This window comes from Zootoca vivipara, chromosome 7 (genome assembly GCF_965207765.1).
Source record: "Zootoca vivipara chromosome 7, rZooViv2.hap1.1, whole genome shotgun sequence".
In the NCBI taxonomy this organism is placed as follows: domain Eukaryota; kingdom Metazoa; phylum Chordata; class Lepidosauria; order Squamata; family Lacertidae; genus Zootoca; species Zootoca vivipara.
This window is the reverse complement of record NC_142590.1, coordinates 34,510,158-34,522,343: the sequence shown is the minus strand read 5'-3', so window position 1 is coordinate 34,522,343 and position 12,186 is coordinate 34,510,158. Positions and strand designations below refer to the sequence as shown.

The 12,186-nt window shown below is 39.7% G+C and overlaps 1 protein-coding gene across 1 annotated transcript in view; it reads left to right on the top strand.

The window, feature by feature from the left end:
* The window catches only part of CACHD1 (cache domain containing 1), a 124,136-nt gene that overhangs the window by 74,335 nt on the left and 37,615 nt on the right, over positions 1 to 12,186 (top strand). Inside the window, exons 5-9 of the mRNA XM_035121480.3 lie at positions 906 to 1,032; positions 3,652 to 3,796; positions 4,645 to 4,861; positions 8,431 to 8,580; positions 8,811 to 9,044. Of these exons, the coding sequence (XP_034977371.1) occupies positions 906 to 1,032; positions 3,652 to 3,796; positions 4,645 to 4,861; positions 8,431 to 8,580; positions 8,811 to 9,044 (873 nt within the window). The remainder of the gene's footprint in view (positions 1 to 905; positions 1,033 to 3,651; positions 3,797 to 4,644; positions 4,862 to 8,430; positions 8,581 to 8,810; positions 9,045 to 12,186) is intronic.

Genomic DNA, 12,186 nt, shown 5'->3' with positions numbered 1-12,186 from the left:
GAAGCATACTTTCCCATTGAAAGTAATGGGAAGTGGATTAATCCGTTCCAGACAGGTCCGCGGAGTACTTAAACTGAAAATACTCAAACCGAGGCATACTTAAACTGAGGTATGACTGTACTCAAAATCAATAGGTCTGTAGTTCTACCTGGACTATAGATTTCATAGCTCTGTGGGGCTGAAGTATGCTTTGGGTAGCATAAAATGGCGGGTGGCCACCACTGAAAGGAGCAGAGCTTGGCTCCCATTCAAAAGCTGAACTGCCACCCAGCTCTGGAAAGCTTTTGTGGGGACTGACCAAGGGACCCTTCCTTATGTAGGTCACCATTGACTCCTACATTTGTTGTTGGGTATTTGCTTTGAAATGTTCTAATGTTTCACATATTACTATAGCACAGCTTCATGGTTAGTCCATATGTAGAAATCCTATGGTAGTGGTATATACAATGTAAGGGGCATTTACTGTATACTGTCCACCAAGGCTATTTTGTTCAGGAAAATTTACCCTTTGCCCCAAAGGTTTCCTGGCCAGTAACAAAAATCCGAAGTTGCAAACACTTCCACAGCTATTCGTCTCAACCTTAGGTCTGGGAAAATGCCTGGGATGCTTACTTTGCTGAATTGAGGATAGCATGTAGCCTTGCCTAAATTTGCCTAAAGCGTTAGGAGTGAAACATGTCTGGTTTGGGGGGAGGTGTCCTAAAACATGGTTTAAAAAAATGAAAATACAGTAGAGCGTTGATAGTGGACATTCTTATAACTATATACCTGTACTCTGTAAAAAAAAGCATTCTGTTTTGATTTCAGTCACATTAATGTTACTTTAAAGAAACAATTAACCTGTTATTTTAAAACATTATTCTGATTATACTACCATTCATTCACTTTCTCTTTTTAAAAAATAGTACTTGCTGACAATCTGAAGTCCAACCCAGGAATTAAGTGGCAGTACTTTAGTTCAGAAGAAGGCATTTTTACTGTGTTTCCAGCTCACAAATTCCGATGTAAGGGCAATTACGAGCACCGCAGCAGGTACGGTTTTATATTTTTTAAAAAACAAAATCTGGATAGAAAATATATCATGGGTGATTTTATTCGATATAATTTGTAGGCTGCCATCCATTATGAATATTTTATCAGTAAGGGTGGTTATATAATAACCTGACCATTTTCTTTTCAAATGCAGTGTTACCCTGTGAATGTTTAATACACTCGAAACAGGCGTGATGAAAATATGGATTTTAAGTGGGTTTCAGCACATGGTGAAGTTGCAGCGTGATTATTGCCTCAGGTGCTCAAACTTCAGCTCAACAGACATTCAGGGTGCATTCAGATGACTGCAGCTCTACAGTGGAACTGAAGATTTCAAATAGGGTGACACATGCTGGGTGCTGGTGAAACAATCATATGGCTGTTTCACAGTGTGCTAAACAGTTTACTGTTATACTTAATCCCAATTGCCAACACAATAGTTCAGTCTTATGAACCATTAACACCTTCACTTAAAAAGAGGGGGGGGGGGAGAGAATCTCACTCTAAAATATTAACAGAGCTTTCTCCAAGAAGTATTAAAATCAAGAAGGCTGAAAGAGCTTTCCGGGAAAGATGGTGATCTCCTTGCTACACACAACACTCACATACTTTGAAATTGCTATATAGCAGAAGCTTAATAGGCTGCTGCCAAACCAGAAAGGTGTGGCAAGTGAAGTTCCATTATTCAATTAAGTTAAATGAGTGAGGAAGTATTCAATTGCAAATGCTGGAAAGGGACTGAAGACAATTTCTAGATTAAGATGTCTACGTATCAGCAGTCAAATGCCCTGATCCAGCAAAAGCTATCTACATGCGGAAACAGGTTCCCTGTGTTCCAGGTACAGGGATGTTAGAGAAGTTTATTGGGAAGAAAAGTAACCAATATGAACATACGGTAAGAACGGAGCTGGATCAAGCCAAGTGGCCCATCTAGACCCTGCTCTTTTCTTCCGGCTCAGTGTTCTTGCTCTATCTGATGAATTCAGGGAATTGTAGTTCTATGAGAATACAAATTCCCTCTTAGATAGATTTTCCCATTAATAGAAAGGTAGTTTTCAGAGCTGCTTCAGAAGTATCAGTGTGGCATTTTTATTCCACTCATTTGAATGGATGTTTGTCAGAATTTCCTTTGCATGTCCGCTATGTGTTTTAAAGATCCTAGAGATTAATACTGTACCAGTGTATGGCTGTAGGTTGTTTTAATATTAAGGGCTGATGATGCCAACAAGTATAATCTTATGCTTGTATAATATTTTCCTGCATTCCTTTTTCCTGTAATAAGAATTATCTGGGAGTCTTTGATATAGTAATATTTAGACACAAAGATATTTTGTTTATGCCAGAGAGTCTTTGGTCTTGAGAAATTGAGAGGTGGAACAGGGTGTGTATGTTCCTGTTTTGTCTTTTTAATTTCCTTTGTCGGGATTCCTTTGTCAAGATTTTCAAACCTCAGTGGAAAAAACAACAACCTTGTTTTAGTCAAACCCTTCTCAACATGCAAATACTCTGCTCCCTTAATAGACCTGACAAAGACTTCCTTTTAATAGTATGCAGAGATAAGAAAGTATTGCAGATTATTGACCTTTATGAATGAATTACATTCTAGGGCATTAATAGGAAAGGCTATCATGGCAAGAGACTTTGTCTGATTATCATAAACCCAAGCCTAATGCACTAATGCAATTTTACACATTTGCCTCCCCCCCCCCCGCCCTACATGCTAGCTATACTGTGCTGTAATAATTTCTCCAGCTGCTTAGCAGTCACTGCATCAGCTGATATAGCTGTAAACCAGTTCAGACCTCATGCTTTCGGTGCAAAACAGGGATTCTTTGTTGAAACAAGTTATGCATGATGTAAACATCATAATTGGTTGGACTATTACTAAATGATGGATTTAAAATTGGATACCTAAGACTTACTCAGATAACCCAGTATAATTTTTCCTGTTGTGTTCAAGAATTAGACTTGCACACACTGTTTGTGTACCATTCACACATTTGCACAGCAGACTCTCTGGGGAAGCTAATTCACTTTTAATGCTTGAAATCTTTATCATGGGTTGTCCTCTCAAAAGTCTCAGCAGGTAAGGTCACTGTTGTTCCAGTGTTTATAAATATTTGGGGAGAATTTTGCCCAAGGCTGCCAAACAAGTCAACCACTAATCTGGGCTTTGCTCAACCAAAAATAAGCACATGAAAAAAGTAAAGCTAGCATCCCTATGAGCTCTCAAAACATGTTCCAATCATTGTCTAAGAGCTCTTTCATATGGCACCTTTTGCAGTTCTTGGCACAGTGTGGTGTAGTGGTTAGAATGTTGGGCTTAGGACCTGGGAAACCAGGGTTCAAATCCTCTCTCGGCCATGAAGTTCACTTAGGTGACCTTTGGCCAGTCACTGCCTCTCAGCCTAACCTACCTCACAGGGTTGTTGTGCGGATTAAATGAGGAAAGGAAGAACCATGTACACTACCTTGAGAGCTCCAAAGGGAGGGGGAGTTGGGGTGTAAATGCAATAAATATATAAACATTTACAATACTAAGCAGTGCCTTCCAATGAATTCTCCTTCAGTTTTGTTCAAAGTTTCTGTGCACTTTCCTGACTTCTTTTTCAATTTCAGGCCTGTCTACGTCTCTACAGTTAGACCTCAGTCTAAACACATAGTTGTCATTGTGGACCACGGGGCTTCCGTTACAGAGACACAACTCCAAATTGCTAAGGATGCATCCCAAGTTATTCTTAACTCAATAGATGAACATGATAAAGTGAGTTAACTCTTGCAAGATAAGTGACATGTCATGGTTTTAAATATTCATTTTTGTTTTGGAGGTGCCTCCAAGGCCCAGTGTGTCAGTACTGCACTTCCCCCAGTCATAGCTTTAGGCAGGCTTAGAGTGCCCCTAAAGCCTGGTGCTGGTGCACCCCAGTTTTCTAGCCTTGAAGAAATTCAGGATTCCGCCCCCCCCCCCGCCATGTGATTATTGGCTTCAAATGTGCTCTGATCATCTGAAGCCCAGCATTTTTGCAGGAGAAGAAGAGGATGAGCATGGGACAACTATCGTACATATAATACTCTGCTTCTCAAGTCATCAGTGCAGTGGAACAGGGATGTTTGCTGTGGTTTGCAAATTTGGGGGCCTCAGCTGGCATATTTTGTGGAAGAATGGGGAGGGGGAGATGAGTCTTCAGTAAAACTTCCTTCTGTGGTTACTTCAAATGTGGTAGTTTCCACACAGGTTATTCAGAAGACTCATAAATGTGATTGTCTTGTACTTGGCAATAACATCCCTTTCTCCTTAAAATCCTAATGCCCATTACTGGTAGTCTAGAAACTCAGCAGGTTTACGTATGAGCAGAAACTTGCAAGGTTTACCTATGAGCAGAAACTGTCATACTTCCTTCGCAAAACAAAGGCCAAAATCTCTCTCTCACACACAAGTCTAACTCTTTTCAAGGTCGACAGATTTATACCTCAAGTGTTCTTTTCTTAGACAATTGAATCTTAAACCCACATAGACTTTTCTGTTGGCTTATCATGGGGTGTGCTATAATACGGCACATAAAGAATTCTAAACGGTAGGGTAATCCAATATATGTATTTCTCTCTTTTAAGATCTCTGTGTTAACTGTGGCAGACACAGTGAGAACCTGTTCCTTGGATCAGTGCTATAAGACATTTCTGTCTCCTGCCACCAGCGAGACAAAAAGGAAAATGTCCACCTTCGTTAGCAATATAAAGTCATCTGACAGCCCTACGCAGCATGCGGCAGGATTTCAAAAAGCGTTTCAGCTGATACGAAATACAAACAATAGCACAAAACTCCAAGCAAGTAAGTCTATTATTATGCAGTATTAATGGAGTACCCCCCCCCGCCCTCTTACCCTTGCATCTTTCTTTCTTGCATTTACTTTTTTTATTTTACTATCTCCTTTTAGCAGGGGATAGAGCAGGCATCCCCATCCAGATGTTTTGGACTACAATCCCCATCATCTCTGACCACTGGTCCTGTTAGCTAGGGATCATGGGAGTTGTAGGCCGAAACATCTGGAGGGCTGCAGTTTGGGGATGCCTGGGATAGAGGGTTGTAACATTTTGAAGTACTAGTTTTTATCCCCCCCCCCCCGAAAGGACAGTGGTTGTTTTTTTAAAAAATGAATGTGATGCACACCGGCTGAAAGAAGGTTTCGTTTCATCTTCGTCTTCACCTCTGCCAGCTTTCCTTTCCTCACATCCCTTAGTAACTGCAAGGCCATATTAGCTAGATGTTTCACACAGAATCATCTCATGGGGCAAATAAGGTAATTCCTTTGTGAATCCAACTAATGTCCGAACTGCTAGAAGTCAGTTTTCATCCACTGACACATAATGGCCCAAATAATGAAATGGATGTAGTTCCAATTTGAAACTTAGCAAATGTGGGCTTCACCAGTATCTAGTCCTGAGGCCTAGGGTGTTATGTGCTGTAGGTAAGGTAAAGGTAGCACAGTGTCTGCCACAAGTCAAGTAACAAACCTCAGACAAAAGGTTTTTTTTGTATTCAAACAAACAAAACAAAATGTATTTCATTCCCAAGAAAAAAATTAGTTTAGGGCTGAGAGTTTCACTTGTGCCAGCACACTCTGTCCTGGTGTCTGTGCACAAAACCAGGCCTCAACCTTGAAATAAGTGAAAAATGTGGGAGATTTTTGCAGTCGAATGCATGAAAATACTCCTGAGCAGATGCAGGGTTTGCTACCATGGAGCCACTGCAGAGCAGAAATTAATTAGAAGAGCTTCATATTGGAAGGTGCCCTTTCCAGGCAGTCTTGACCCCTGACAGTTTACTGAAGGAATCAAGCACCATTTGTGTGCAGCAGCTGCTGAAAAGCAAGCACCTTGCACTGTTCCAGCTCCAACAGCATGTGCTGAGGGCAGTTGTACAACTACCAGTTTGATCTCTGCATGGATTGCTTTTGAGCATGCCATCGCAGTCTAATCCAATAAAGTTGTTGTGGCCTGCTTGAAGCCCAGAATTCGTTACATCCTGATGGCAGTGTGTCTCTCACAAACCTTCTATCGAACATTTGCTGTCTACACAGTCCTGTATATACATAATAGTATACACGGGTAGACGATCCAGTTTGAAAAGGCGAAAAGTAAGATGGCAGGAATGCAAAGCCTTCATCCTTATAGTTGCAAGTGCTAAACAGGAGTAGAGTACATAATAGTTACTGAAGCGTCAAGCTCCTCCCTAACTGGTGGGGTATTAAGTAGGAGCACAATACTTAGATCGGTATAAAACTCCTTGCAATGCAGATGGATAAAGACAAATTGGGCAGGTGGCACCCAATAATGAACATTTATTTGGTTCTGTTTCAGTGTTCAGGGTTTCGACACTGTTTTAGAGTTTCAGCTTTATTTTTGTAGTTGTATTTTTTTTCTTGTCTCAAAACACAAGGCATGTTTTTCTATTCTTGTGGGAAACCCTTTTCTTCTAAAATGGCTTTGTGTATCACTTTTGTTCCTTGCTAAAATAGGCACTGGGAGCATATGCTAGCCTTTAAAGCTGAGGTACTGTATATTGTGCACAAACAACAGCGTGGAGGGGCCATACCACTCCATACTTTCAGAAATGGGACGTGCAAAGTACTTCCATTTCCTTGTAAACAATCCTCTTGCTTGTTTTCATTTCCAGCAGAAAAAAATTATTATTCTGATGTGTTGCGAGGTTTCTAACTTCCTGCTCTCCCAGCAGGCTCTGCATGCATGTCAAATAAACCACACAATATATTTTTTTTATAAAAAAAAATGGAGATTTGGAATGCACATTACTGAGGCATATCTGGTTTGAGAGATAAGAATGATAATGAAAAGATGGATGTTTGCATACCTCTCAGCTAGTCTCCAAAAGAGCAGTGGCTACCTCTAATTAATTTACATTCTTACAGTTCTTTCATTCCAGAGGATTTCACAACACTTTCATAAATGATAAATCCTTACAAAGCTGTTACAGCAATTCAGTAACCTAGGATAAAAACTGAAAATAAGTGCCAATAGTCAGATGGAATTCAGTGTGTTGACAATGGAAAATATATGGCCAAAGGTTTAAAAACACTTGAGTACCTTGCACTGCAATTTGTTTAAGTATGTAATAGAAAAGTAAGATCCTAAAATTGTAAGGAAGAACAGTAGCCTGGGCTATAGAACTGCAAAATAAATTAGGTTACAGGTATGACCTCTTTAACAATAGAAGAATGATGTTATGGACAAGTGAGTGGTGTCAATAATATTCCCCACACTCAGTGTTTTCCAGGCACTGACTGGCCCATTGAATAATGCAGTTCTGTAAACTACTGTCTGCCTGTTGATTTGGAAACAAACCTCAGTAATATTCTGCTACTGCTGGATGGCAAATTGCATTTTCTACTTCATCTGGCATGAGAAGCCAAGTTATAAGGAACCAGGCAGAGGGCCTTCTCGGTAGTGGCACCCACCCTGTGGAACGCCCTCCCACCAGATGTCAAAGAGAAAAACAACTTCCAGACTTTTAGGAGACATCTGAAGGCAGCCCTGTTTAGGGAAGCTTTTAATGTTTAATAGATTATTGTATTTTAATGTTTTGTTGGAAGCCAGCCAGAGTGGCTGGGGAAACCCAGCCAGATGGGCGGGGTATTTATTATTATTATTATTATTATTATTATTATTATTATTATTATTATTATTATTCCCATCGCCCAAAATTGTTGGGTTAGTTTGGAAGTGTCATGTTAAGAGTGATGATACAGAAAACCAGCTTTCATTTCTCCTTATACCAGGTATTTCCTACTTCCTTCCTCCAAAGTGCCAAACTAAATGTGTGTTATGTTTGTTATGCCTATTTACCTAGTAAACATAGATTGGAGTCTGCTTTTGGGGTGTGTGTGTCAAAATGTGTACCTTATGTGGCTATGCTCAGATGCTTTCAACCTCATCCAGTTCCAATATTGAAAGGGGGGGGGGAATAAGATCCTATGGGTTGGATCCAGTGTACTAACTCAGGTCCATTAATTTCATTTTGTCTACTCTGTATACAATCCTATATGTTGTTGCAAATTTAGGAATAAAATATTATAGTCTCCTGGCCAGCGTGCATGCATTGCCATCCCCTCCAAGATCTACACCACACCCAACCAGTCTCCCAAATGGCACAAATCAATGTTATTGTGTTTGGATTAAAGGTTTCTTTTATGTTAGATTCTGGCTTGAATGCTCTGTAGGATGCAGTAGAGTTCCTTCTGCCCAGTCTACCCATTATTGCAGTGGTGGTTTTTATATTTTCATTTACTGAAAAGTCTTGATGCTGGGAATCCAACGTTGCAGATACGTAGCATAACGCGACATATTTTCTAGTCTAACAAGCTCCCACCTTACATATCTCAGATACAGATATGGTCATAATTTACTTGTCGGCTGGAATAACGTCTAGGGATTCTTCAGAAGATGGTAAAAAGACCACACTTCGTGTCATCAATGAAGAAAATGGTTTTCTTAACAACTCTGTAATGATCCTCACCTATGCTCTCATGAATGGTAAGAAGTTATCTTTTAAAAAAGAAAAGAGAAATTAAACTTCTAAGGTTCTTGGGCTTTGATATGGTCAATTGTTGAACTGTAGTCCAACAACCCCATTGTGTGGGTAATGAGATGCCTTTTCCACTGTTTATAAAGATTTCCACATTTGTGCATATATGATGTTTCAGAATTGCTTAATAAGCCGGAGACTTGCGCCTTCTCATCTGACTGTAACATTTCTTTTGCAGAGGGAGTGACAGGTTTAAAAGAATTAGCATTTCTCCGAGATCTGGCAGAACAAAACTCGGCAAAATATGGAGTTCCTGATCGAACTGCTTTACCTGTGATAAAAGGGAGCATGATGGTTCTGAACCAGCTGAGCAATTTGGAAACCACAGTTGGCCGGTTTTATACAAATCTCCCAAACCACATGGTTGATGAAGCAGTGTTCAGTTTGCCCTTTTCAGATGAAATGGGAGATGGTGAGTGCTTCAGGGACCTGGAAATGAAGATGCTTTTTTCGAAAAAATGGAAAGGTTTACAATGACTTTTGTTTCTAACAAACTTTATAGGTGGCATTTTTACATGTCTGCACCTTAGGGAAGCTATAAAATTAGGAGGAGAGTTCCTGTGAGTTATTGTACTAAAAACCCTCCTTCCACAGTACAAGAGGCTTATTTGGAAAATGAGGGCCAGCACTAGGCTATAATGACTGTGTTTGCTTGTCCCAGTACACCATAGTAACAGATAATGGCTTAAGTGTGCTTTGCCCCAGTGTAAACAAGAGCAGCAAACTTCAATCCCTGGCCTAGCCTTACATCCAGACTGGGAGTATGGTTAGTTTTGCTCAAGACAAACCACAGTGTGAAACAAGTATTTGTTCCTGGCTTACCAATCTTTTTACTTGAGTGAAACAAGCCACAGTCTGCGATCTGTACATAATGCTAAACTAGGGATTATGGTTTGTTGCTAGGGAAAGAGTGAAGCAGAAACAAGACTCCACATTTATGGTAAATTATTAGCCACTGCCCACAATGACATGTGAACCGGGCCATTGTCAAGAATGGTTTCTCTTGTTTCAATTGCTGCATATTCCCAAAGGCCTAACAAAATTCTGACGGCTGCTTTTGTCGTAGAAAAGTTACATGAGGAGGAGGCAAACTTTCATTGGAAAAATGGCTTCTGATTTTGAATTGAGGCTCCCTCACCACCATTAGCTTTCTTTGCTCTCGAGTTCCAGATTTATGTTTGTAAAAGTAAATGCATGTTTGGTAATCCATGGGGAACAAGATTGGCTTGTGGCATAGAGGGGACTTCAAGTAGCCACTTTGTTTGCTTCTTCACCAAAAATTTATCCGTGTGACATTTCATTTTTTTATTTATTAAATTTATACACCACCCTTCATCCGAGCCAAGGTAGTGCTGGGTGCTTAGATGAAAACAGAAGACAGAGCTGGATCTTGACTAGTGTCTGTGGTCAAGTTGGTGAGGTTAAAGCAGGCTGAAATTCAGACCAGAAAAGATAGAGGTTATTTACATGCTTGGAGAAGGTGGTTAATTCCCTGTAGCAGGTGGGGTGGTATTTTTTCTTCCAATCAAGTTGATTGCCTAGGTCTGCTGGGTAGACTGGTGACAGCAGTGGCCAGGAGCTATTTTTGTCAACTCCATTTGCTACATACGTGATGCTTTTTTGAAGAAGAAGTAAGATCTTGTGGTGCTGTTTCACACTTTTGTGGATTGACTGCTGCGATAATGTCAATGTGGTGGCTGTTCTTGGAAATCTTTGTTTTGTTTTGTTTATTTGTGATTAAAGCTTAACCTCATTTGGAATATTTGAGAAACTTAGCCACCATGCCTTATGAGGAAAATAGAAAACAAAACATAACAGTTCCACAAGGAGTAGAGCTGTAAGCATTTTATTTGGATCAAATTCTCTCTGCCGAGTACTTTTAGATGCTCTTAAAGTAAATTCTCTTGGCTGTATCACATGACAGATATCATAAAGGCCTGGATATATTAAGAAACCACCATTCAGATGAGGAAGTAGATGGTTCCTTCTACAATGTACAACAAAGGGATTCCAACTTGTAACAAAATTACAAACTCTCCCACCTTTTTAGTTCTTAGGTAGTGTGTCAGTTTCACCGTAACAGCTAGTTCCCAGTTTTTTCATCTATTCATTTATTGTCGTTAGGATCTGTAAACACCATTTTCCAGCATATAGTAGCGTCAGTGCTGTAATCATAAACAAGATTAAGTCCCTAGATCCCCACCTCCTTGGATTTTCTTTAATGCTGCCCCCAACCCTGACATATGCATGTTAGGAACAGGACTAGCATAACGTGGTTGCTCTCCTACCACCAGCTAGCTGAGCCACAATTGCTACTATCTCAGCTGCAGCAGCAACAGTGGTGCTGGACCCCATTGGACCCTCACGTTTGCCCCACGGTCCTCGATCCTGATTTTAGACCTACAGAAACAATATGCAGTACATAATTGGCACTTGAATTACACACAAGTGCTGTATATTATGGACATACAGCTAGTTTTCCAAAGCATTGATATGTGCAGCAGCGATCTTGTTGAAATTAAGCAGGTCTTGAGTGTGGTCTCTTCCAGGAAGAGAAACGGCCTGGGAACCCTGTGTTTGCTGCTTTGAACTCCCTGGAGAAAAGGCAGGATGTAAATAAATCCATAAATATAATTGCGTATTACTATTTCTTCTCTTTTCCTAAGCTCCTCTGATCCCACTTATATGTAGTGCTATTTATTATTTGGGATTCTTGCTGAAATTATTTTGGGAAGTCCAAATAGGACTAGTTCACTAAACTTGCATAATTTTTTGGGACTATTCAAAGGAGCTAAATATGCATTTGCAATTCAAATCCTTTTTTTCTTTATTTTGGGACAGTGCTACTTGGCAGTATCCAGCTTTGAATTGAATTTACTGGACATGATTCCTCAAATTACCATAAAAGCTAATCATGCCCTTCTTTAAGTGTCTGAAAACATTCATGCATTTTTCTTTTATCCAGCTACACTGGACATAAATATTGCTTCTTTCATGTTTAGAATTATAATGATTCCTTTTACCCTGAACCTACTGATACGCATCAAATATCTGCTTAAAGATGCCTGTGATTAAGCAATATGCAAATTGCTGGAATAATAAACAAGCAAACCACAGAAGTGTATTGTACCAACATAGCTGGTCCACTTTATGCTTCCTAACAGTTGCAATTTTATTTTTTATTACTTCTACCCCACCCAAAATTTTAAAAAATTGGCACATAGGTTACATTAATACTGCTGATAATATGTTGAGTTAAATTCCTTTAGGAAAAATGCTATAGCATTTAGTCTGTTAATTGGTTTGATTAATTAATTTTAATCAATTAAAAAGGTGCCCATATTAATCAGGCAATACGGTATATTGTTTTAATTAAGTAGATTAATTATTTCCAAGACAAAGTGTTGTTCTGTTCTCTGCCACACAGGATGGCTCTTGCTTTTCCTAAAACGAGATCTGCAGGCGACATCTAAACACAAATAAAGGTGTTCCCTTTCAGAACAATTGTTGGTTCATGTACAGTTGTATACTAATGTAACTTATTAATTAAATTC